The sequence below is a fragment of the Xyrauchen texanus genome, chromosome 5 (assembly GCF_025860055.1).
Source record: "Xyrauchen texanus isolate HMW12.3.18 chromosome 5, RBS_HiC_50CHRs, whole genome shotgun sequence".
Taxonomy (NCBI): Eukaryota; Metazoa; Chordata; class Actinopteri; order Cypriniformes; family Catostomidae; genus Xyrauchen; species Xyrauchen texanus.
The window spans coordinates 36,932,615-36,960,300 of NC_068280.1; the positions used below are offsets into that span (position 1 = coordinate 36,932,615).

Here is a 27,686-nt window from a genome sequence, read left to right on the forward strand (position 1 = left end):
ACATTCGATAGCGCCTCATCACAGGCCATTTCTGAGATTCGCTTTCGAGGGACAGTCATACCAGTACACAGTACTACCATTCGGCCTATCATTGGCCCCCCGTACATTCACGAAATGTATGGACGCAGCACTTTCCCCCCTGAGACAGCGGGGAGTGCGAATACTGAATTACCTCGACGATTGGCTAATCCCGTCAAACGATTTCAAAGGATGCTCGGTCTCATGGCGCTCTGCATCAGCTGTACTCCAGCTAGGATTGTTGCACATGCGTCCTCTCCAAAGCTGGCTCAAGAGCCGTGTCCCCACTCACGCGTGGCGCTCGGGCCACTTTTTAATCAGAGCGAATCACGGCTGTATAAAAGCCCTGACGCCCTGGAAGGCCGTCGACTGGTATCAAACCGGCGTGAGTCTGGGCGTGAACACACGGAGAAGAATGATCACGACAGATGCCTCCAAAATAGGATGGGGGGCCCTTTACGAGGGCAGGCCTGTCTCCGGTTTTTGGTCAAACCCGGAAAAGCGCCTACATATAAACTGTCTGGAAATGAAAGCGGTTGCCTTGGCTCTCAGAGCCCTGCTTCCGTACCTGAAAAACAAACACGTCCTGGTCCGAACGGACAACATGACGGTAGTATCGTATATAAATCGCCAGGGTGGACTCAGGTCGAGCTCCCTGCACTCTATGGCCAGGAGCTCATCTTATGGTCACAGCACAACCTGCGCCGCTGAGAGCAGCGCATGTGCCAGGCGCCCTGAACCAGGGAGCGGACATGCTGTCCAGAGACAAAGTTCTCCCAGGAGAATGGTCTCTCCACCCCTGACGGTTCAGTGGTTATGGCAAACCTTTGGCGAGGCAGAGGTCGACCTCTTCGCCTCCAGGGAAAATGCGCACTGCCCTCTTTTCTTCTCAAAGAGCACGGACGCTGCCGCCCAAGTCTGGCCGAGCCACCCCTTGTGTGCTTTTCCCGATCGCGATGCTACCTCAGGTCATCAGTCGGATCAGGGAGGTGAAATGTGCAGTGCTCCTGGTAGCCCCACTCTGGAAGAACCAGACGTGGTTTCCAGAACTAATGCAGATGATGCAATCTGCCCCATGGCCGATTCCGTTGAGGCTGGACCTCCTCGGGCAGGCCAACGGGATGATTCTTCATCCCCGCCCCGATCTGTGGGCCCTTCATGCATGGCCCCTCAACGGGTTCCAGAGAACCTCCCCAGCGGAGTGTTGAGAACCATCACTGAGGCGCGAGCGCCCTCTACGAGGCGCTTATATGCCCAAAAGTGGAAAGTGTTCAGTGACTGGTGTGATACCAAGAGCTTGAACCCCAAATCGTGCAAGATACCAAGCGTACTCGGCTTTTTGCAAGAGCTGCTGGAGGCGGGCCGCACACCCTCCACGCTCAAAGTCTATGTGGCTGCCATAGCAGCGTCACACAATCCTGATAAAGAGAGCTCATTAGGGAAAAACGACCTAATCATTCGTTTCCTAAGAGGCGCTAGGAGGATGAACCCTCCTCGCCCCCCTCGGTACTGATCTGGGACCAGGCCACGGTCCTGGACGCACTCAAGAGTGCCCCGTTCAAACCTCTCCGAACCGTGCACCTTAAACAGCTCTCACTTAAAACTGCGCTCTTGCTGGCACTCGCCTCAGTCAAGAGAGTGGGCGACCTGCACACGCTGTCATCAAGCGCTGCTTGCTTGGAATTTGGACCTAAGGACTGCAGAGTTGTCCTTAGGCCAAAGCACGGGTATATTCCTAAAGTGCTCTCCACACCCTTCAGAGTACAGGTGATATCTCTGGCAGCGCTATCGTCTCCAGCAGACGAAAGCGACGCTAATTTACTCTGCCCGGTCAGGGCGCTCAGAGTATACTTGGAACGTTCTGCCTCGTTCAGACAGATGGAACAATTATTCATATGCTTTGGCGGCCACACTAAAGGTCTCACAGTTTCAAAGCAAAGAAAATCGCGCTGGATAGTAGATGCTATAGCGCGCTGGCTTATGAAGCCAAGGGCCTTCAATGCCCCTTATGCGTCAGAGCTCACTCTACGAGGAGCATGGCCTCCTCGTGGGCGTGGTCGAGTGGGATACCCATTGAGGATATTTGCGCGGCGGCAGGCTGGGCCTCGCCTTTGACATTTATCAGGTTTTATAACCTACAGGTCCCCTCATTGCATTCCAACATTCTATCAGCCTGACTGTAGTATGGACTGGAGTATGTATACGCTGAGCATTATCTCCTCCCTTATAAGGTCTGTCTCTGACTGACTTAGAGGGTTTTTTATGCATATCAGTAAATAAAAAAATCAGTACATAAAATATGTGCTTGTGTTTTTACAATGAGCGCCCCACCATGGGCCACCTTGTATTCTCTGTATTATCCCATTATATAGCTCGCCGTTGGCCGGCTCGTTGAATAATCACTTTGCTTTAAGGCTCAGGCATCTGCCTCTGGCTTTATAGAGAGAAGTCAGCACGCACGGCGTTTTGCATGGTGTTCCATTAGCGTAAGCTACTTACGCAATAGGAGAGACCTCTCGAGAGGGAACAACTCAGTTACTAACGTAACCTCGGTTCCCTGAGAGGAGGGAACGAGTATTGCGTAAGCTGCCGTGCTTGTGCTTGGTCAGTCGCTTCAGTCGATTGAACCTAAAGAACTCTCATGACGGGGCACCTAATATATAGCCTTAGCCACGCCCATCTTGGCGGGCTCTGTGCGCGCGAGCGTGAAGCGCGCTCATTGGTTGCGCGTTCAGAGTCGCCCCGTCATTGGTTCGAGCAAGTTGCCGCAGCACAGCCAATGACCGAGCTGCCTCGCTCATTGCTGTCTGCTGTGCAGCTGCAATGCGTTTTACATAAAGACTTCAATATTTCTCGAGAAACGGAGTTTTCCCATAGCGTAAGCTACTTACGCAATACTCGTTCCCTCCTCTCAGGGAACCGAGGTTACGATAGTAACCGAGTCGTTATCAGTATCCATCTGATTATTTATTAAAGTTTATTTTCCACACCATTTAAAAAAATAGACGGCAGTCATGGAATTAGCCAACAGTACAAAAAATGTATCGGGTTACATGTGTAACCCTTGTTCCCTGAAAAAAGCTGAACGAGATTCCCGCTTTTTTCAGGGAACAAGGGTTACACATGTAACCCGAGACGTTCCCTTTACAAAAAGCTTCACTATGATGCTGCGCTGCTAAGCGCTACGGGGAACGCAATACCCACACCGCCGCACTTGGGGCTGTCCGGAACCCTACGGTTGTGCAGTGTACTCACAAAAACGCGAGAGGTCTCAGACATGAGCTTGAGATGTCGACTCAAGGGCATAAGAGTCTGGAGTAGCATAAACATCTAAACCGTTACATTTTGATGAATGTGTGCGGAGAGGACCAGCCTGCCGCATCACAAACTTGTTTAGGCATGGGCTGAGATGTCGACTCAAGGGCATAAGAGCCCGGAGTAGCAAAGCATCTAACCCATAAAGTTCGATGAATGTGTGCGAAGAGAACCCTATCGCAACACAAACTTGTCATAAAAACTGATGAATGTGAGTGGAGAGGACCAGCCTGCCGCATCACAAACTTGTTCAGGCATGAGCTGAGATGTCGACTCAAGGGCATAAGAGCCCGGAGTGTAGAACATCCAAACTAGAAATGTCCAATGAATGTGTGCGGAGAGGACAACCTGCCGCATCACAAACTTGTTTAGGCATGGGCTGAGATGTCGACTCAAGGACATAAGAGTCCGGAGTAGCAAAGCATCTAACCCATAAAGTTCGATGAATGTGTGCGAAGAGAACCTGATCGCAAAACAAACTTGTCATAAAAACTGATGAATGTGAGCAGAGAAGACCAGCCTGCCGCATCACAAACTTGCTGCAGAGGGAGACCTCTAGCCAAGGTTTTAGAGGAGGAGAGCGTTACTATGATCAGCCAGGGGGTTGCTGGGCGACTCGGGGAGAAGTAGAGGAGACATTGCGCTATCAACAGAGGCGAAGAGGTCCTCTTCTGCCCTGTAAAATCTACCCAGATCAGTTCCAAGTGGAGGGAGCCCTAGCACTTGAAATGGTCTCGATAACCTCAAGAGAAAACCCTGTGAACCTCATTTGGTACCCTTAGGGGCCAGACATGAAAGGTTTCACAATTCGGGCCAAGGATGAGAAGGTCCTCCCTGTTCGGAATCGCCCAAGGCGAGCCATCGAGGAGAGGAATTAACTCCGAGAAACATATCCTGTTCGGCCAGCACAGAGCCATTAATAGGAGGCAAGACCCTTGCTGGTGAACATTGCCAAGACTCCCGGGAGCAGAGAAACCGGGGAAAGAAACGCATACAGACGCATTCTGGGTCATGTATGTGTCTTAACGTCCAGACCCAAGGGGGCTGGGTGATTTCAGGGAGAAGTAGAGGAGACATTGCGCTATTCATAGAGGCGAAGAGGTCCTCTTCTGCCCTAAGATGTCACCCAAACTTGTTCCAAGTGGAAAAAGCCTGGCATTTAAAAAGATCTCGATAACCTCAGGAGAGAGCCCTGTGTCCCTCAGTTGGTACCCTTAGGGGCCAAACATGAAAGTTTCCACAATTTGGGGCAGGGATGAAATATTGCCCTGTGCCTGAGATAGAAGATCCTTCCTGTTCGGAATCGCCCAAGGCGAGCCGTCCAAGAAAGAGATTAGCTCCGAGAACCAAGCCCTGTTTGGCCAGCGCGGTGCTATCAGTAAGAGGCAAAAACCCTTGCTGGCGAACTCTGGGCAACTACTACCTTAGGGTGGAGTTCTTAACTCCCCCGTTAGTATTTTCTGTCTGGACCGTAAATCTGCTCCCATATACGGGCATCCAGGGATATAACTGACCTGAGTGACAGGAGCTTGCCCTGGGCCCTAAGGAGAACCCGACGTGTCAGAAATACAGCTGACAAGAACGTGGGTCTCCTTGATGATTTATGTAAGAGGCTACCGCTGTATTGTCCACCCGCACCAAGACATGGCAGCCTCAGGAGGAGGTATTTCAGGGCCAGAAATACAGCCATCAACCCGAGACAGTGACTGTGACAACCGAGCTGATGACCCTCCTATCCCCTTAAGCTGGACGACCACTTAAGGCCGCTACCCTGCCCATCAGGGAGGCATCTGTCGTTAGCAGCCTGCGACAACAAGACGCACCTAGAGTGGGACCCAAGGCAGAAAACCGGGGTCTGAACCACATAGAAAGGGAACGAAGCCTGAGGCGCGTAACCCTTTTTAGCCTAGGGGTTTTGGCCCTTGGAAGAAATCCCCTGGCTTTTGGCCACAACAAAAACGGTCTCATGAGCAGAATTTCCAGAGGGATCACCGTGGACACGGTCGCCCTGAGACCTGGAAATCGTTGATACTGATAACAGTGCAACCTTGACCTAGCCTGACTTTGCTCAGGGTGATCTGAATGGACTCAATCCAAGCGGGAGACAGTTGTGCCCGCATTGTGATTGAACTCCATACGATGCCCCGATAGACAGTGTTCTGAGTGGGAGAGAGGACGCTTTTCTTGGCGTTGAGCCTCAACCCCAGAGAAACAGATGAGCTAAGACGATGTCCCTGTGCTGAACTGCCAGTTCCTGGAACTGCGCTAGGATCAGCCAGTCGTCTACATAATTCAGAATGCAGATGCCCCAGAGTCGCAAGGAGCCAGCACTACATCATGCATTGTGAATGTGCGGGTAAAAAGGGCTAGGCTGAGTGAAAGAACCTGACCCTGGAAGACTTCGCCCCCGGAAGCGAACCTCAGGAACTTTCCATGTTGTGGAAGACCTTCTAAATGAAGTATAGAAGGGTGTCATAAGATCAATGGTGACCAGCCAAACGAGTTGTAGGGCTTGAGCCACGACCGTCTTGACAGGCATCATCTTGGACTTGAACACCCACGGGTTGTTCAAGCTTTAAGATCTAAGCCAGACGCCACCCCTCACCCTCCATGGGAAACGGGAAGTATTTAGTGTAATAACCTATCTCTCTCTGGAAGGGGAACACATACCATGGCCCCTTTAACCAGGAGATTGAGTTTTTTGTTTTTACATAAAAAGAAATCCGGATTACGGTAGTGAGAACACGCCATTGAAACACGGAAAAGCGGCAAGTGAATTAAATCCTGATGCCCTTATAAGACCCACAGAAAAGAATATATCTGGCAGAAGTTTCCACGCTGCCAGGATCTCTGAGATGGGTATTATATTTTAACACTTCCTGTTGAGGGGTTGTCGAGTGTTTCACGTCCTGAATAAAATGCAGGAACAGCGAAAACACCCAATTTTGACGGAAGCCTCTGCAACCCGAAACACCAAGCGGTGGCGGGAATGGAGGGGCTTCGAGGGGGTACCGGGAGGGGTGAAGTGACGCACGCGCCCCGTCCCGAGGGGAGCTACCCCCTAATCTAGGAGCAAGACCGTCAGGGTTTTCACTTACTAGAATTTATAGTCCTGAGGTCTTGCTTCGGGGGCTGGTCCCCAATCCCTGGGAGGAGGAGCACGACTCGCCACACTTTGCTTTTGAGCCTCCCTTCAGTCAGGACCGAGGCGGGTCTGAGGCTTGCTCGTCAAGTGCAGAACCCACATTCAGGTCGTCCAGGAGGTCATCCTGGTACTCCTGTAAAACAGCATAGTGTGCAGAGCAGCACCAGCCTGACCTGCTGCTTGATAAGCCCTTCCCACTAAAGTGGAGGTTGTCCTACAAGGCTTTGAGGGGAGAGAGGGCTTCTTATGTGACGATGCCGAGCCCGGCGAGAGATAGTCCGCAAGCGTCTCTTCGACCGGCGGCATCACTGAATACCCCCGTGCCTCAGCACCCACGATAGTCGAATATAATGACGTCAAGGGTATGTGAACACGGGAAGAAAATATATATATTTTTTTTATTTATTTTTTTAGGGGTTGTTCATGGAGGTTTTCAAAGAAGGGAAGGGACCCATGAGGCGTTCCCTTTCTTAGACTGGAAGATAAAATCTATCCCCTAATTTGGAGCATTTGGGGGTCTCTTTTTCGCGTGGCCAGTCCAATCTGGCAACCGCACGAGTAACAACATCGAGCAATTCCTCCGTAGATTTTTTTATCGCGGACGCAAACCTCGGAGGCGGAAAGAGAATCACGATCCTCCTCATGATCCGAAGAAGCGTCGGAGCAGCCGAGATCTTGTGAAGTACCAGCTGGGTTTGGGGAGAGAGTGAGAGAAAGGGATCAACCCGTCTCTTGCTCCTCAGCCAAATCCATGCAAGAGCCCCACGAATGATCTTTTTTTTTTTTTCATGAGTGCTGACTCCCGGAAGCAAGCGAGGCGAGCACGAAGCACTTTGCCTGTTAAAGCAAATCGCAGTGCTCGCACCCGCCCTGCTGCAACGCGAGAGCAGCGTGCTCTTACCCCCAAAACAAACAGCAAAAACGTATGCAGTGTTTGCGGCTTTCAGTCATTTCCTCTTTTTTTTTTTCTTTTTAGAAATTATATATATATATATATATATATATATATATTTTCTAAACAGAAGAGAAAAGAGGAAAATATTCACTGCGCACTGTCTAATGAATTCTAACTCCTAACAGAGGAAAGAATGTATTGACAGGGTTTGTAAAACACACAGAAACAGAATCGCTCTAAAGAGTTTCTGACGACACCTGGTGACATATCCATTTATAGCCTTATAGCCTGGCCGCAGGTGCATCTAATGATTACATCAGCCGAGGCTATAAATTCCGGTCAATTTTCATTGACGTGTTGCACACATTATTCGGCTTGGTCACAACAAGGGTTGTTCCCCGTAGCGCTTAGCAGCGCAGCATCATAGTGAAGCTTTTTGTAAAGGGAACATATAATTTCTGTGCACAATTCTAGGAGAAAATCTTCAGTATTTTTTTCATTTTTGGAACTCTTACAGCCCAATTCTATTAAATTGTTGTTTAGTTTAGGCAAAACCCCCTGTATTCAATTAAATAAATTACTAAACGAAAAAAGCATTAAATGAAAAAATTAATTAACCAACGAAAAAAGCATAAAATTAAAAAAATTAATTGCCAAACGAAAAAAAACTTTTTTTTAGACCTATATATGCCTTTTCTATTCTCAAACTTAAATTAGCTTTACCCTGCTCTGTAGATTAATAAAGTCCTATGAATGACGTTCTCAAAATATTCTGCACTTTTTTCAAGACTATAAACTATCAGAACTATTTTTCCAAAACAAGCTTTTGAAAATTTTAAAACGTTTAAATATTTTAAATCTAACCCTCTTTACCTCAAATCACATTTACTGCTTCTTCAGAAAATATAAATGTGCATTATGTAGCTAAAATACATTTTAGATGATTATCAAGTTCAGTTGGTCATTAAAAGTTGCTGGAGAAATATGCCAGACAATGCAGTTGTAACTGTGATGTTTTTGATTACATAATTGTTCAAAATAATGAATCAGGAATGTATCATATGAAACCCTGATATTACACCGCATCATTTAATAGGGGTGCAGACAGCATATTCACATCGATTGATGGTCCTTACACTGAGACAGAAAGTTTCTGCCACTACTTGGTGCAGGTTGCCAGCTTGAACAATGACGATCCGCTTGCGGGTCAGAACCGGTGCCAATCTACGATAGGTGCAACATCAGGATTAGAGTCCTATCAGAAGGGCAACTGTTCCCTTTTGATTGCAATTCCTCCTCTTCTTATTGCTTTTATTTGTGAAATTAAAATGATAGTAAGCTGGTTAATTTCAATGAATTGTCTCAATATTCTCACCATTTTACCAAATCTTTGGAGGAAAAAAATTAGGGAAATCTACATTTACATGAATGTATTTGGCAGATGTTTTTATACAAAAGTGACTTACAGAGATTATTACAGGGACAATCTACCCGGAGCAACCTGGAGTTAAGTGCCTTGCTCAAGGACACAGTGGTGGTGGCCATTGTGTCGAACCAGCGACCTTCTGATTAACAGTTATGTGCTTTAGCCCACTATGCCACCACCGCATCTGGGAGGCGAATTAGCGATAAACACACATTTCTGAATGGAAACGGCTTCAGGGCAGATTTATTTTGAGCCAAACCAAAATTTATGCGACAAAGTGTTTTTTTAGGCGTGACATCATCATGCAGACCCTTTTTTATCGATAAAAGGCCATTTGAATGTAAACGGACAGAAGGCGGAAAATGTTGCAGTTTAATTTTCCGCATGTTTACTTTGCCGATAACAAAATAGTGTGAAAGATGGATGGAAACTAGGCTATATGTGAACATAGGCAACTATGAATCTGAGTGGACATCCATGACGTGCGTCCCACAAGACCCACAAGGCTCAATTCTTGCACCGCTCCTGTTCAATCTATATATGTTCCCACTAGGCCAAACAAATTGCATACCATAGCTATGCAGACGATACCCAGATCTATCTAGCCCTATCAACAAATGACTGCAGCCCCATAGACTCTCTGTGCATTGATGAAATTAACAGTTGTATTTTCAAAAACTTTCTTCAGTTAAACAATGATAAGACAGAGGTAATTGTATTTGGCAACAAAGGCGAAATTCCAAAGGTGAATACCTTGACTCCAAGGGCCTATTGACAAAAAACATTTTTTTTAAATAAATAAATTAAATTAAGAGCTCTTGGTATCATTTTTGGAGTCAGGCCTCCATCAAAGCAATAACTAAATCAGCCTACTATCATCTAAAAGATATAGCCATTAGATAGAATTAGATGTTTTGTATCCAGTCAAGACTTGTTCATGCATTCATCACCAGTAGTGTAGACTACAGCAATGGACTCCTAACCAGCCTTCTCAAAAAGACAATTAGAAATCTGCAGCTCATTCAGAATGCTGCCTCCTACAGCAATTATTCAACCAACAAATAACAGATAACTAAATAGATTAAATAACAGTCTAGAGTCTTGTGAACAGTGTTCAGTCAGTTTAAATTAATTTCAATAATGCGTAACGTATAGCAAAGCCAAAATACAGCGTCCACACATGTGGCTGCAGGGTCGCACAAGGTTAAATGTAGTTTCCATGCTTTTATTGTAACTAGGCAGTGGCTGGGATAACAAAATTGTTTTAAAAGAGTTTTGTCACATTCATCACCTAAGCAGCACATGGTCAAGATGACAGGAAATGTTTTGGGGTAAAAAGAACGGATGTGTGATAAAATACCAAAACACATAGAAAACAATATCATCCTTCATTCTTACTATGGACTATCCAATAGGGTTGGGCGATGTCCCCTAAATTGGCAGTTGACGATGTTGACAGTAAAACATCGCGATGGACGATGATATCGTCGGTGGGGCGGGGCGGGGTTATATAATTTCATATAATTTTCAAAAATTATATGACAAATTATAATTTCGTTATTTTACTAACCCAACTAATGACTCGTCGGCGCTTTATCAGTAGGTTGCACGACACGTGAAGCATTTTTTTTAGCTTTCACTTAAGAAGAGATGTGCACTTTTTATTTTAATATATCTCTTTACATAAATACTATTTTCCACTTAAAAACTATAATTTCGTTATTTTACTATCCCAACTGACTCATCCGCGCTTTCCAATAGGTTGCACATAAGGGGGAAAAATATTTCTTCCACTTAAGAAGAGTTGTGCACTTTTTATTTTAATATATCTCTTTACGTAGATACTATTTTCTACTGAAAAACTATCATTTCGTTATTTTACTAGCCCAACTAATTAGTAGCCTACTCATCCGGGCTTTTTAATATATTGGGCCTAAGAAAAAAAGTCGTCTTTGGGCAGCCTTCTTGTGAAGACAGCAGCCACAGCCATGCTCACTGATGAGCAAAAGGTCGAGGCAGAAATGACCATGTACCTGCAGGAAATGGCCATTGATGGGGAAGAGGACCCGCTGACTTGGTGGAAAACGAACGACAAAAGGTTTCCGTTCATGGCAAGATTAGCACGGAAATATCTGTGCATATGTGCTACCAGTACTCCATCAGAGCGGGTCTTCAGCACAGCGGGTAGTGTAGTTACTCCAATCCGCAGCTTATTAAAACCAGATAAAGTGAATATGTTGGTATTTCTGGCCAGAAACATCGAAATTTAAACATGGTCTATGGTGAAATATATTAGACTTCTTTACGCATTTTTAGCCATCCGTTCTGGAGCTATTCGATTTTGCATATTATTTTTTAAACGTTCATTTGTGTAGTTCATATGACCACTTTACAATATTTCAATAACATCATTTATTTTGTAGCCTGTGCTGAAGTTAATTGTGCTGCTAATTATAAGTGAAATGTTAATGCCGAGTTTCGGTCTGAGTGTTGTTCCGTTTTCTTGTTTTATTTGTTGTTCTTCTATGTTTTAATAAATGTGTGTTATTCATATTCACCTTGTTTCTTTCATTTGATTTGACATTATAGATTTATGGCCAAGGAAATTTTTCTTTAAAAGTATTAACCAGACAAAAGTTATTTGATGTTCGCTGGTCTGGGTTTATCTTAAACTGCCGCTTCAGTGTATACAAGAGCTATGTGACAATGAGCAAGAATTTCTGAGACACTACAACTACTAATAATTAATTAATAAAGGCTATTTTCTTGTAGCCTACAACATAAAATATTTTAATCTAAATGTACAGTGTAAGACATGTAAAAAAAAGACGAAGCTAACAATCAATATTTGTGTAGCCTGCCTGACACGGTATTTTCACAGACTAACACGTCACGTCTCTGGCATATACTACAGTATTTAAAATAGCATATATGCATTAGTTATATTCTCAATTTAATTTACAGAGCAATCCCTGCAAAGTTTTTAGGGTTAACTATAGAAGAGACTAGGATTAGTGAGTCACACTAGCAAGACTCGCAAAAGGGGGCGTGGCATCACGATGGTGGCTCTACATCGTGATGTTGGTCAGCCATCACCGTCCATCGGCACAACCCTACTATCCAACAGACCCTATTTAATTAAACCTAATGAGATTTTGTCCCCAGGTATCTGTCTTTCGTTTTCAGACTGGTATACTTTCATTCAAAACATTAAAGTCATTTACATGCTGTGTCCTGTGCCAGACAGTTCATTGCACTAATAGGAAATAGAGAGTGGTCTGTGGCATACAGCTGAAGCCACTAATGAATCAGCGACTCTGACTGAGGGAGGCTCTATGGTTTGTGCAGAGATAAAAGCATTTAGAGGCAAGAGCATTAAAGCAAGTACATAGAATATTTAGGCCCTTTCCATAATCAGTGAGCTGCCTCACTCTCCACTGCCTACATAGGCAACTGCCTTCTATGACTGAGAAGTGACTTCATAAATGACTGATGTCATTAGTGTAGTCTAGCGCATACTTATTATTCAAGGATTTTGTGTATGCTCACCTAAAATGAGTAACAATACGCAACCAAGGCCCCCAGAATAGCGAGCTGGCTTTTGAACCATAACCTTTCAATCTGACTCGTGCTCCATCTTGCGACGGGGTTCCAGGGTGCAGGTTCGGCGATGCATCTAAATCGCACCGGACCTTCCCCACCCCATTCCTGGGCCTGTAAATATGCCAGCAGGTAGAAACCAATCTCCTGAGGAGAGCTGTGCTCTGTGTTTAAAGGCAGCGGTGACGAGGCTCTTCATTTGGATCACGCAAACCCATCACGAGGCATGGCGACAATGATCCACTGGAAGCGTGTGTTGTTCTGTCACAACTTGTATAATAAACTGTTTCTTTACCTCAGATTACTCTATAAATGCAATTATACCATCTTGTATAGCTAATGCGCATGCGTGTTCTCAAGTTGATTGACAGGCAATTTCTGTATATTTAAGGCGGTTGACTGTTGGCTGCCGTTGCGCGTTCCAATTTCTCACATTCATATTAATAGAAGTGGCCCGTCTCTGCTAAATACTCTCTGTTTTGACAAGCAGGAAATGTTCATGGAACAATGACGTCACTTGACATCACCAACAAACAGTCCTTGACATGGTCTATTTGTAAATATTTATATGAAGTAGATTTATACAGAACATTTCTCTTTTGCCTTCTCTGTGAAGGAAACAACTTCTGCCGCGAAGGCCAAAACTAGGCTTCTTAACATTTAATTTAATTATAAAAGGATAGTTAAGTTCAATTGTGGAATAATGTTGATTACCATAAAAATTTATTTAGACTTGTCCCTCCTTTTCTTAAAAAAAAGCAAAAATCTGGGTTACAGTAAGGCACTTACAATGGAATTGAATGGGGTCAATCCGAAAACGTTTCAACTGTTTTCAAAAGTATTGCCACAAGACGTAAACAATATGTTAACATGATTTTAGTGCGATCAACATGCTAACTCTTTCTGTGTAAAGTTATATCCAATGTTACAGTTTAGTTGCCATGACAACATAATGCTGTAAACCCCAAAACCCTAAAATGACTGTAACTATTTAAACATCTTGTTGTAAGCTGAATACACAAGTTTTAACAAAATAATAAATGTAAGTGTTTTTTTCAATTAAATTACAAGCATCACATTTCTGCCTTTAAACACTCTTAATTTGCTTCCATTGTAAATGCCTCACTGTAACCAAGCTTTTTTAAAGTAGTTGATTTTTGTGGTAATCAATATAATACCACAAATGCTGTCGATTGAGATTAACTTGTATTAAAGCCGGTATTATAGTATTCCTTTAAATATCATGCTTATTAATTATGATTATTAATAATTTATATTATAATTGTTATAATTGTTCTGCCTACCTTTTGAAACTGTCTTTGGGTCAGGAGTTAAAATTCTTCCTTCAGAGACAGCTCACTAGGTTTTGGAGTGTTGGTGTTAGACTCTCTCTTTCTCTCTCACACGCACACACTAATACACACACACACACACACACACTTGCCCAATTAAATTCCAATAGAACCCTAATTACAACCTGAGTATAAACCGACACAACTTTAGAAATCCACACAGCCCTCACACTCCTCAAATGGCACAACACACACACATATACACAACAGCAAAACAACCTCTCATAGCTTCCTCCTCTCCCTCCCACAAGCTTTAGATAGCATTTTAGACTCCCCAAAGACTTGGGAATTGCAAATCAGACTAAACATCAACATTCATTTTGTTGTTCAAGCAGAAGCTTGATATTGCCCTCTGCTGTTTTGTAGATTTATTATCAAGTAATGTAGACTAGATTTATTTAGCTGACTTGAATTATCTTCGACTTTAAATCTGTTATATGGGTTTAAACATATTCTAAATCTAATTATTTATGTGCATTTTGCTGGCAGTCGATGGTGACCTTTTCAGAGCAATTGTATTTATGCTTCCAAGACACACACACACTCAAACACAGCTTATTTGTTGTCTATAACTGTTTTACATTTAACTCAGCTATTGGCATAAAAAATTACCTTATTAAACAGACAAGCTTCCTGCCACCAGCTTTGTCATATAAAGATGATGAAGTGTCACAGCCTATTAAAAGCCATTTATAACCTCTCATAGGACAATACCATCAATATGTATTGTATTTCTATGCAAAGTGCAGTTCTATATCATGTATTTTTAAGGCTTATTCATTTCTTTCCGTAGAGTCTCTTTTGCATTATATATAATCGTAATACATAATGCAAATTTATTTAATCAATTTTCCATCTAAAGTGTATTTTTTACAACAAAATGTATGGCTATGGGATTGTTGCAAACGTTTCAGGAATTCCAGTTCTAATCCATTTTTAGAAAGAGGACAGAGGAAAAAAACATGTTAATGTAACAAAGGTTTTGTAAAATTTATTTTTACATGGCTTGTTGTAGATTTCAGCAGTTTTCTGATAAAATGAAGGCGCTAAAACTACAATGACTTCTATTTCCATTCACACAAATCACGAGTGAACATCTTAATTAGCAATAAAATTTAATACGAAGTCATGATTTTCTGCCAGGCAAGCCACAAATAGATGAGTGGTAGTCTAGCTTTAATATGTGCTTTCAAATGCTCCCTAATACTCTTAAATACTTTTGGATAATTTTAAATGCATGATTTTAAAGGCTTAAAGGAGAGATTGATTAATGCCTGTTAACAGGGTTTGGAGGGTTACTTTTGAAATGTGTTTCACCGCTGTTCAAATGCACTTTGGATCGCATCATTTATATGTATAAATGTTTTCCATCTGAAAGGACTAAGTATTAAATGAAACAAATGACAATAAAATGCAAAGTAATCTCTTCAGTAATCAAAATTATTTAAATTGTAACTGTAGTGGAATACAGTTACTTATATTTTTTATTTTAAATACTTAACTCCCCAACACTGCCTGTTAATGTATAAATTGCAAATAAAGCAGCAGTGCTGTCAAATTAAATATTTTCTGTCATATGGTACTGTACAAATTGATGTTCTCATCGTTGTCTGAACTGCACTGAATCAGCTGTCAAATCAGTTTTGTGCAGACACACTATATTCATGAGCATGGACTGTGTCTGAGACACAGTTTATGATGGATTCATGATTTGAGATTGTCTTTCTTCACTCCTTTCATATTCCTGTACTCCCCTGCATCCCTCCCTTGTCTTCCTACTTCACTTCTTCACAAAATGAGAACGATCCCTAGAGAGACACAACACACAATCTGTTATACATATTTGGAAGTGTATTTACTTGTTCCCTAATGTGATCATACAAGAGGTCTTGAAATCTCTGCTTTATCTAATTAACACATCAGATTTGAACTTCATACAAAGATATGGTTCATCACATGCCTATGTATGTGTGCAGCTGTTATGATGCCACTGGTACCCTTTGAAAATCTATCCCATATGCCTCACTGCATGCTGATCTATTGCTCTGATATTCCATTGACAGTGTCTACAAAAGTGTATGCATGTAAAGTGTAAGTGTTTGTGGAAGAGAGAGCTTGAAGGTTCTGTAAGCGATTTTAGCGTTCTGAAGCTTTCACACGACTGAGCTGTTGAAATAGCCACGCCACCTAATCTCAAAACCTGCCCTCCAAAGATAATTTTGAGACAAAAACTGAGCAAAACAGCAGTATTGTTGTTCCTGTGGCTGTCAAATTCAACACTGGCACAATAGCGCCTTCAAATGTCAAACATTATGAATCGTAGCCTCAATGATTCTCTTCAAATGAGAATGAGCACAATGATTGACAGGTGAAAAGTGTCAATGTCTGCGGTCAGAGATGCATTTTTGTTTGCTGTTTACATAGTCTACAGCTGTCACAGGGACTGGTGAAATATCTCAGGACACTTATTTCATTAATATCTTTAAGGGAGTAGACACTTCTTTACATACTTTCCCATGAAATAAATCACTTACAGCATCTTTAAGAGACCGTAATTGAGTGCATTATGTCAAATTGATTATCTTATATATTTATTTATTTTTACTTACGTACAGTTTAGACACATCAGCTTCTATGATCAAAGAATTGTCCATCCACCCCGTTTTCAAATCAGTTAGAATATTTTATAATATTTTAAAGTGTGCATTTATTTATGTTAAGATACTTTCACATATCCAATATTAAATTACAGATAGATGGCTGATTTCCCAAAACAATTATCCAATGGTGTGAGTTTGGGGCAGGACCACCTGTTAGGGGGAAGTGTTCAGGAAACCTAGGCATTATTTTTGTCATTTTTCTTTGGTGATGCTAGTGGTGCAGAAATTACACACTTCTGCTTTAAATTGTATTCAACCCAGAATATTACTCTAAGCCTTAATAATGTAATATAAGATATACAGGATGGCAGGTTTCTCTTTCAGTTCCAGCTAAGGTGTTTTATTGTGATCTACTGCTTCAGTTTTGAGCTCATGTTTAGTGTCTCGCAATATTAGTGCAAAGCCCTCTGGGTGCACTTGAGTGTAACAAACAGTCAGTGCCATCTGCAGCTTGTGTTTACAGGCAATTATGCTGGTTATGTAATAGACTAGCTGACACGGGTGTACACTTCCCCTTGAATACTGTAGTTCTCCATTGCTTGACCAGGCTCAGCTGCTAGTTATTTGTTTAGATTTTTTCAGATGATTTGTGGAACAAATGGCCTTAGTAAGTCAATGCGATTCATTAGCTTAGTATACCATGGGTTTTGTCAGTAGATACATGTATTTCATGACATGACCAACACAGAAATATACAAAGTTATCCTTATCCAGAACAGGGCTTTGTAACCCAGGTTAAAGTGATTAAATGCATTGCTGCAGGGTTAAAATGTATCTTAACCCAGTGTTTAAAAAGATGATAACCCTGGGTTAAAGCTGAAGTACCGGCAGGGCTGGACTGGTAATCTGGCATACCGGGCATTTTCCTGGTGGGCCAACGCACTTTTGGGCCTATCAGGTGCGGAATGTCCATCGGGAGAACCGAGCGTGCCGGTGGTTCGGCCGCAAAATGTGCTGAATGGACCGCGAACGGACCAAAAAACAGCGCCGCGATATACAGAAAAGGACAGGGAACACCCCCATCCCTCCCTCCCCCATTGCTCAACAGTTGGGCCAATTCCATGTAAAATCCCGGGCCGATTTCTCTTCCCAGTCCAGCCCTGGTGTACACACTGGTGTATGTACATCCAGTGACACTAGAGGCAAATGGAATTACAGAAATGTTTTCAAAACAGCTTTCCGAACATACCCTGAACAAGTTGTTCAAACAATTAGGTAGTCCCACCCTGAACTCATGCCATTGGTTGAGTAACATTGTTGGTCTCAGCGTGTCTCTCAAAACAGAGACATTTTTATAGCGCTATAGATACAGTGTTTACAGTTTTTGAGAAAATGAATCTATGAATGACTTAATTATAGTTGTCTCTGCATATTAAGATGGGATAGAAGAAAGTATTCTTATTAGTGTGCATATTCGCATAATTTGTTGTAGTTAATCAGGATTAATCGCAGATTTTGAAAATGCTGAAATTTTATGGCCTACAGTATATTATTTTCCTGTCAAAATGCATTTATTTCCATCATAGCAAAGAAAACAAGACAACATTTACTGATAGCAAATCGCACCCTATATATACTAACTGTGCCAGACAGATAAAAATACAAAGTGTCATCACAGTTTTATGGTGTTGAAAATAATAAGATGTACTTTTATTGCATTATTCATTTATGTAGATGTGATTTGTGTTCCTGCCTTCGACTCATCTGGTTACTTTTGAAGTTTGATAATGGAGTTCAAATGAATTCATTTTAGAATAATTAGAAATATGTTGAAATATGTGTTTCAGGTGAAAGTGTCCTTCTTCAGAACACAGTTCGGTGGAGATATTCAGCATGAATACAGGTATGTCAGTTATTTTACAACAATACCAAAGTATACAATTTAATATTTTATATATATATATCATTGTAATTAGGGCTGTGAAATATGGACAAAAAAATCATAATGTGATTTCTTTTATATATACTGCTATTACGATTTTAAATGCAATTTTGCTAAATGTTTTTCCTTATTCATACATTTTACATAAAAATAAATTCAGTATTCAAAAACATATTTTTGTGTTGGGGGGGGATTTGTCTTTTCATTAGTGATAGTTGTATAACCTTCAGTTTTTTCTTTATGCCTTTTTGTTTTTCTTTAATCACATCCTGATTTCTGTTCAGTTCTCTGTGGTACCTTTTTAGTGCACTGCATTCTGATTTGCGAGATGTACACCAGTCAGAGCGGTGAATTAAACATCACAGAATTCTGAGTAAAAAAAAAGGGTAATACAATTGCAGCTTGTTTCGGATTAGAAATCGCACATTTTCCTATTGCAATTTCGATTAATTGCGCAGCCCTAATTGTAATGTTAATCTAATTGTAAAATCAGCAGTATGTAGAATTATGTAATTTCTGCAACACTAGCGCCCAGGCCTGGCTTCTGCCAGCTATGCTTGGGTGGGCTGAATGGGGGATATCATAGGTAGGCATTGGTGAATGGGGGGATGGGGGGATGGCTGGTGGGGAGAGAGTTGGTGCTAATACAACTTATTTTCATGTCTGTAATTGGCAAAATTGTTAAGCACATGAGGCCTATTACACCAATATTTTACACTTATTTCCCATATTAAAAATATAACCTATTGAAATACATTTGATAACATTGTACATAATCATGAGATTGAAGTGGGTCCAGACAGCCTTATTTTTAGAATACTACCTTCATTATTAAGGAATAAAATACAGCAATAGACTTCCAGCCTTAAAGCAAATTACAAGGACAAATCAGAGTACTCATGAATGCAAGAATGGAGTGGAGAGAAATAATATCAAGGATGAATACAAGGATGTAGTGGATGGAAACATAATAGATGGGGAGATCAATAACATAGAAGATTAAGAACCAAAAATTTGATCATGATGAGAAGATGGGAACTGCTTAAAGAAGTAATTATATTTTAAATATTGATTATTATTTCTCTTTGACTTTTCTGATTAATTGTTTAAATATAAATATAATTAGCAATTATACTGCCCTTCAATGGCAAAATGCAAAACTGGGAGGTCTGAAAACAGGTCTTTTTGACTATGATCTGTCCTGTAACAGACGAGTTTGGCTCATATGCTAAAATTCAGAGAAAATTTGATGTGAAATGCAATAACTACAAAATCTACATCAAAATAATTTGATGAATGGATGGACGGATGGATGGATGGGAAATAATACCATGTTAGCACCAAAGGTTATTTTCATGGCAAAAACAAAGTAGTTTATAGTGTAATTACAAAAAACTATCACAGCACTATAAAAAGATGTAAATAAAAGAGATGAAAGACGCGAGGTGAAGACAGCATTTCTCAGTGACACCAAACGTACAACAGGAGAAACAGAAGCACATGTCCTTCAAAACACACTATCTAGCCATTGCTTTGAACGGCACCATCAGCTTATATTGGCGGGTATGGTGCTTTACAATTCTGGTCTAGTATGTCACGAACACCCACGCCGTGATTTTGGGGAACTGAGGTGGAAGGAGATATTTGATGTGCGTGGTACAAGAGGGTGTCTGTGGTACATTAACATAAGCCACGTAGTCACTGCTAGAGACACCACAAGGCTTGGTGTTTCCTGACTCTCTGGTTTGCAGCAGCCATTTCTTGAGTGTGTCGTTACTTTCGGCCAATGACAAAAAGAAAATAAATAAAAATACTACAAATTTCTGGTGCTGATTTGTGATTGGTTGGGGTGGTCTACAGCCCACCCTGAATGTTTGCAACACATAGCCCACCTCTTAAATTGTTTTTAGCTAATGCACAAATTGTCAATTTTCCATAATACTTCACTAATAATATACTGCAAAAAAGTATAGATATTTCAGATGTTTGGAAATCTATCTAACTAACTTTATAAAAACAGTCAACCAAATTTAAATTGCTATAATATAATAGTTGTTGTATATTTTGGAGCATTAATGTGAATTATATATTGCATATGCTTTACTTTCTTTTATACATGTTTTGCATGTACTGTATGCTTCTATGTGGTTCCATTTTAGGTTCCATTTTTTAACATTAGTTAACAATGAACTAACAATGAAAAACACTTTTACAGCATTCATTAATCTTTGTTCTTGTTAATTTAAATATATAGTATTTGATATTTTAAATCAAAAGTTCTACATTAGTTAATGTACTATGAACTAACAATGAACAATTGTATTAAGTAACTAAAAACAAACAAAAAAACTAACAAAAGACACAAACACAAAAGCACATGTGGCAGCTGCATGTGGCGCACTCTCTCTCTCTCTCTCTCTCCCTCGAACTGCCACATCCGGCTGCATTTATTCCTCTCCTCGGCTGATTAGCCCGATTGGGTGCCGGGCGTGCATAGTCCCGGCCCCGCCCTCCTCGTCACACTCCCCCCTCCTTTCCCTCATGACATACATCATTTTGATTTGCTTTTATGTCTTTTCAATAATCTCCTGATTATTTAATGTTGTACTGCAACCAGAACCATTGAGCTCAGCGTGAGCTTTGTGGCAAAAATAGCCTCAACGCCGAAAATAATATGGCCACCAAAATGAAAACACGCTGCTTACGCTTCACTCATGCCCCGCTCACGGAGGATGTACCGATGTACCCGGCAGTACCGAGACAAAAACTGCATTCTTTCACTTACTTTTTTGAATGGATGTGATGTGAAAGGCAATGCGGACGATTTTCAGAAACAATTTAGTATTAAATACATTAAAAGTCCTGATCCAAACCTTAAAAGATAAAAGATGGCAGCGCTAACGCATTGCGATGCTCAGTATCTCTCCAGATTCTGCAAATTAGTGGTAATATGCTTGTTTATCTCGGTAAAAACAGTGAAAATGCCATGAAAGAACTGCATTCTGCTATCAGTAAAAAACAAACTCTGCATCCCGAGGCAGCCTACATTCAACCACTCGAATTTAAAGACTGTACTGCCTAAATTCCATCAAAATGTATCATGCCCCACAAGAGGAGGAAAGATTTTAGAACAAGTCTACATAAATATAGCTGATGCATACAAAGCTGCTCACCTTCCCCATCTAGGACACTCAGATCACCTCTCTTTGTTTCTACTGCCCAAGTATTTAGCACTCATCAAACGTGTGAAACCAACATTAAGGACAGTCAAAGTGTGGCCAGAGGGAACTGACTGTTTTGGAAACACTGACTGGACAGTGTTCGCAACTCAGGCCACCCACAACTCCCACACGGACTTTGATTCATATGCCTCCTCCGTTCTGGACTGTATCAACTCAAACATCAACAGTGTCACCACCCTCAAATGGATTACCACTTTCCCTAATCAGAAGCCATGGATGAACAGTGAGGTCAGACTCCTGCTGAAAGCACGAGATATTGCATTCAGATCAGGTGATGCTCAAGCCTATAGTTCATCCAGGGCTAACCTGAATAGGGGGCATCAAAAAGGCCAAGCACAACCACAAGCTAAGGATTGAGGATCACTTCAAGAACAACTCTGACCCCCGACGCATGTGGCAAGGCATCCAGGCCATCACAGACTACAAAGTTACTAACTCCACCCCCCCTGTCACCGACACCTCCTAGCCTTATGAGCTGAACCACGTCTATGGTCGCTTCAATAGGGACAACAAGGAAGTGGCCATCAAGGCTGTGGTCTCTGCAGTTCACCAGCCCCTCACACTCTCCACCACCGATGTGTGTGTGTGGCACTGAGCAGGATTAATGCACGCAAGGCTGCTGGTCCTGATGGTATCCCCAGACGCATTCTCGGGGCCTGTGCTGTACAGCTGACTGAGGTTTGGACTGACATATTTAATATGTCACTAGCCCAAGCAGCTGTCCCCGCGTGCTTTAAAACCACCTCCATCGTGCCGGTGATAAAACACTCCAATGCAACAAGCCTTAATGACTACCGTCCAGTTGCACTCACCCTGATCATTATGAAGTGCTTAGAGAGGCTGGTCCTGGCCCATCTCAAGACCTGCTTACCACCCTCACTGGACCCCTTCCAATTCGCCTACCTTCAGAACAGGAGCTCAGAGGATGCCATCTCTACGGCACTTCACTCTGCCCTGTCCCACCTTGAAAATAGAAACACCTATGTGAGAATGCTGTTCATTGACTTTAATTCAGCATTCAACTCCATCATTCCCTCCAAACTGATCACCAAACTCAGTGAACTGGGCATCAATTCCTCCCTCTGTAACTGGATTCTGGGCTTCCTAACCAACAGACCTCAGTCTGTTAGGTTAGATAATCACATTTCCTCAACCATCACCATGAATACTGGCGTACCACAGGGATGTGTGCTGAGCCCTCTCCTTTACTCCCTCTTCACCTATGTCTGCACACCTGTACATGGCTCTAACACCATTGTCAAGTTTGCAGATGACACTACGGTGATTGGTCTCATCAGCTCGTCTTGAACCCTCAACACCTCTACCCTGATCAAGAAGGCTCACCAGCATTTCTTCTTTCTGAGGAGACTCAAGAAGGTCCACCTATCTCCTCAGATCCTGGTGAACTTCTACCGCTGCACCATCGAGAGCATCCTCATCACAGTTTGGTATAGCAACTGCTCTGCCCATGACTGGAAAGCACTGCAGACGGTGGTGAAAACTGCCCAACGCATCTGCATCCCGGTGACAATTGACCCCCCCGGACAATTTGCACTACCCTATCCCACCCATTCTGTTCTATTTATTTATTTAAAATGAACATACTGTAATTACACCTATACATAGCCATATTCTACTGCTCTTCATACTATTCATCCTGCACATAGCTGTACATACTGTTTATATCTGTCTATATGGTTCATACAGTAAATCCATATTTACTCTGTTTTTCTTATAATTTCTAATACATTACACATAACTGTACATGTTGTTCATACACTGTTCATATTACATAGCCATATTTATTCTGCTCTTATAACACTGCAATATATTTCTTGTCCTGCCTTTGCACCACCTGTCTACACTTGAATATCACATTGCACCTTTCTGCTTTTTTGCACTTCTGGTTGGATGCAAACTGCATTTTGTTGTCTTTGTACTTGTAATCTGCACAATGACTTTAAAGTTTAATCTAATATAATCTAATCTAAAACATTACTGAGAACAAAACAGCATCCTCTAACTTCTTTGCAAATGCAGTATCTCGCTAATCAGAGGTTAAAATAGATTTGACGTAAAAGGCACATCACGGGTGATTTTAGGGGCATGAACAGTCATTGCATCGTGGTGCTTGTCTTGAATTTGCCACATTGAATCTGAATTTCATTTTGAAACTGTCCATCACTTTGTTGACATGCCTCAGTTCTTCCTCTGTATCTCTACTGTAACTGTTGTGTCTTGTTAGTTGTTTATTAGTGACTGTATTTTGGTGCAAAAAGTGCACGTGTGTGCGTGCGTGTGTGTTTGTGTGTTATATTGTCCTCAAAGAAATATTTTATTTATTACTGTATTCTTATATTTGAATTTTTTGGCTGGACATTAAAGAATGCAGGTTTTGTCCATAAATATACAATTATATATTTAAAATAATTTATTTATGTTTTATTTTTATTACAATTTCAAGCAAAATATGAAAATTGACCTGCAGTGTGACTATCAGCATCATGAAATTTGATGTTCAGAGATGTATCAAAATAAGCAATATGGATAGAAATACTATTTTAATATACTGTATTTACCTTATCTATGCATGCATATAGTGGTGTGTGCGTGTGCACATTTGTGTGTACTGAGTGTTAATATATTTGTTTTTATGGTGTCTGCTTCACTGAGCTGAATTGTCTGTTTGTAGATGCCTGGCGTTCACATAGTGTGTCTGATGATTTGAGGAATGGAGACTCCATGACTGCTAAAGGCTTTCGTAATGTCAGACCCAACCTGCAAGACAAGAAATCTCCCATACCGGTATATTTTTCTTTATAATGCATGTTTTTGTTTGTTTGTTTTGTATTATATTTGGCTAGGATAGGCTGCTAATGCATTCTTGTTTAATCAAACAGCAGTTATATTTTATGTTATGTTCACTTATTCATATCAGCCTATCCTTCTTTTGTATGTTTTAAAGGCGAGGTGTGTAATTTTGTGCCACTAGCATCACCAAACAGAACTGCACAATTTAATGTTTAACCCTTAAACACATACCTTTAGTCATTAGAGACCCGGGACCTCATTCCATCCCCTGCACCTCATCCATTTTAGGATGCCTCAATCTACAGTGCATCCGGAGAGTATTCACAGCGCTTCACTTTTTCCACATTTTGTTATGTTACAGCCTTATTCCAAAATTGATTAAATTCATTATTTTCCTCAAAATTCTACAAACAATACCCCATAATGACAACATGAAAAGTTTGTTTGAAATCTTTGCAAATGTATTAAGAAGAAAAAACGAAAAGAAAAAAAAAAATCACATACATAAGTATTCACAGCCTTTGTTCAATACTTTGTTGTAGCACCTTTGGCACCAATTACAGCCTCAAGTCTTTTTGAGTATGATGCTACAAGCTTGGCACACCTATTTTTGGGCAGTTTCTCCCCTTCTTCTTTGCAGGACCTCTCAAGCTCCATCAGGTTGGATGGGGAGAGTTGGTGCACAGACTTTTTCAGATCTCTCCAGAGATGTTCAATCGGGTTCAAGTCTGGGCTCTGGCTGGGCCACTCAAGGGCATTCACAGAGTTGTCCCATGGCACTCCTTTGTTATCTTGGCTGTGTGCTTAGGGTCATTGTCCTGTTGGAAGATGAACCTTCACCCCAGTCTGAGGTCCAGCGCGCTCTGGTTTTCATCAAGGATGTCTCTGTACATTGCTGCATTCATCTTTCCCTCGATCCTGACTAGTCTCTCTGCCTGCCGCAGTCCCTCATCCCCACAGCATGATGCTGCCACCACCATGCTTCACTGTAGGGATGGTATTTGCCAGGTACCATGACGCTTAAGATTAAGATTAAGATTCAACTTTATTGTCATTGTGCAGAGTACAGGTACAGGGCCAATGAAATGCAGTTGTTTTCACATATCCCAACTAAGCTGGCGTCAGAGCGCAGGGTCAGTCATGATACAGCGCCCCTGGAGCAGATAGGGTCAAGGGCCTTGCTCAAGGGCCAGTGGTATCTTGGCGGTGCTAGGGCTTGAACCCCCAACCTTTCGGTCAGTAAGCTACACACATGGCTGGACTTGCAATCTGGCATACCGGCATTTTCCCGGTGGGGCGATGCACTTAGGGGGTGATCAGGGTGGACTGGCCAGCGGGAGAATCGAGCGGGCCGGTGGTTCGGCCACGAAAGGTGCCGAATGGGCCTCGATAAGCAAATATTTGCCACTGCGTTATGCAGAACAGAGCAAAAAACACCGCCGTGATATGCAGAAGCCCCCAGTTGCCATGTAAAATCCCAGGCCGATTTCTCTTCCCAGTCCAGCCCAGGCTACACATAAATTATACATACATTACTCGTGTAGATTATGTGTTTGACAGCCTATTGCATCTCATGACATTTCAGTGTGAAAATAATGAATCCTGTTCTAGATTTGCCTGATTTGTTGATTTATCTCTTTAATTTATGTCAAATAAAGCATACAAATATATCAAAATATGTTTTAATTTATTGTTGTCTAATTGTGTTGAAAATATTTTTAACATTTTACATTATCTGGGCATTTTCTACATCCATTTATTTATAGATATTAGTGCCGGGTCTCTAAAGACCTGAATATGTAAGAGTGTCTAGGAAAATTCCCATGCATTTAAGGGTTAAAAATGTCTCCTGAGCAGTTCCCACGTTTTCCATTGTTTGAAAAACAGATATCTCAACCCTTGCTCTGTCGGGCTGGTAGGGATGTTCTGATGGCACCACAGAGTAACAGTTTACAATTCAGTTTAACCCGTTAATACTGGGAAATCAACCTACAAATGGCTTATTTTTATTTGTCCCTGCATGGTAAGCTGGGATAAAATAAAAGATATTGAAATCAGAAAAATTACACACATCACTTTTAACTCCCAAATTATTGTGCTTTATGACTGTTTGAATTTATATTGGTCATGGTCCTTTTTGAAGTAGGGTTTAGATGTGTTATCTTCACCCTTGAACAGTCTAATTATATACAAATCATTCAGAGAATACAAACAGCCATTCTCAATGGATGAATTTGCTATGTTTTAATTTGTCTATTTCTTTTTAGTCAGCAAGATTGTAAAAATTCTCATTTTTCAAACATATCCTTTGTTTATGCTGGACTTTTCTCTGTCAGGTCCCACTGCCGCCCCCTCGGAGAGAGAGCTGTCACGTGATTCCTAACCCCCCCTCTTACATCTCCCTCCAAATGCTCCCAGACTCCTCCCTCTCTCTCTTACAGAGTGATGATGTTGTTACCACAGACTCTTATGCCATAAAATCTAGTGCCACCTCCTCATACTGCTCCTCCAAGACCAACCGAACCTCCACTATCACATCCAGAGATGCCTTCGAGGAGTCCCCCCTCTCCCAACAGGCTAATGCTAATGCTAACAGTTTTATCACCCAGATTCTGGAGAGCAAATTGTCCACATCAAAATTCACCACTGACCACCTGAATGCAGACTCGCAGGCTAATGCTAACAAGATAACTATAAATAAAACTGACCCAAAGTCTAAAACTAAGCCATTCGCAAAAATTACATACACTAGTACACTTCCCATTCCTCCACAGCAAGACTCCACTGGCACTTCAGAAACACACGTAGCCTCTCTCTCCATCCAGTTCGCTCCCCGCACTCCAGAACCCCAATCAGTGACCCAGTCAGGGTGTGAGACTGAATCCAGGACAAATGCACTGGACCCAGCTGACTCCATGCCACCCTCTCTTGTACCACCAAGACTAGCGGGCATTTTGGTGGTATTACAGTCATTCATTTACAGTGATAATGTATAACTCTCACTTTTTAAACTAACAGACTCTTAACAGCACCCATTCACTCTCACCTGAGAATAGAGTGAGCATTCACGTATACCATGATGATTTAATGTATGTGTTTATTGTTAAAGGGGTCATATCATGAGGAATCTTGGTTCATTGTACTATTAAGACTGTAACTTTAAAAACTCAAAACTTGTTCCCCGCTCCAAAAAAGAATATTTGAAACCAAACTGCAAAAATAGCTTGTTCAGAAATCCTTGGCTTTTATTTACTTGTCAAAAACATCAATATTTACCTGGCCAGTCACAGTGAGGTCATAAGGAAAGAAAATGGACATAAGCTATTATTCCCTACCAAGC

At 41.7% G+C, this 27,686-nt stretch overlaps 1 protein-coding gene across 1 annotated transcript in view; it reads left to right on the forward strand.

The window, feature by feature from the left end:
* The window catches only part of sorbs2a (sorbin and SH3 domain containing 2a), a 105,736-nt gene that overhangs the window by 33,019 nt on the left and 45,031 nt on the right, over positions 1–27,686 (forward strand). Inside the window, 4 exon segments of the mRNA XM_052126677.1 lie at positions 18,199–18,254; positions 24,228–24,340; positions 24,965–25,354; positions 26,683–27,306. Of these exon segments, the coding sequence (XP_051982637.1) occupies positions 18,245–18,254; positions 24,228–24,340; positions 24,965–25,354; positions 26,683–27,306 (1,137 nt within the window). The 5' untranslated portion in view covers positions 18,199–18,244.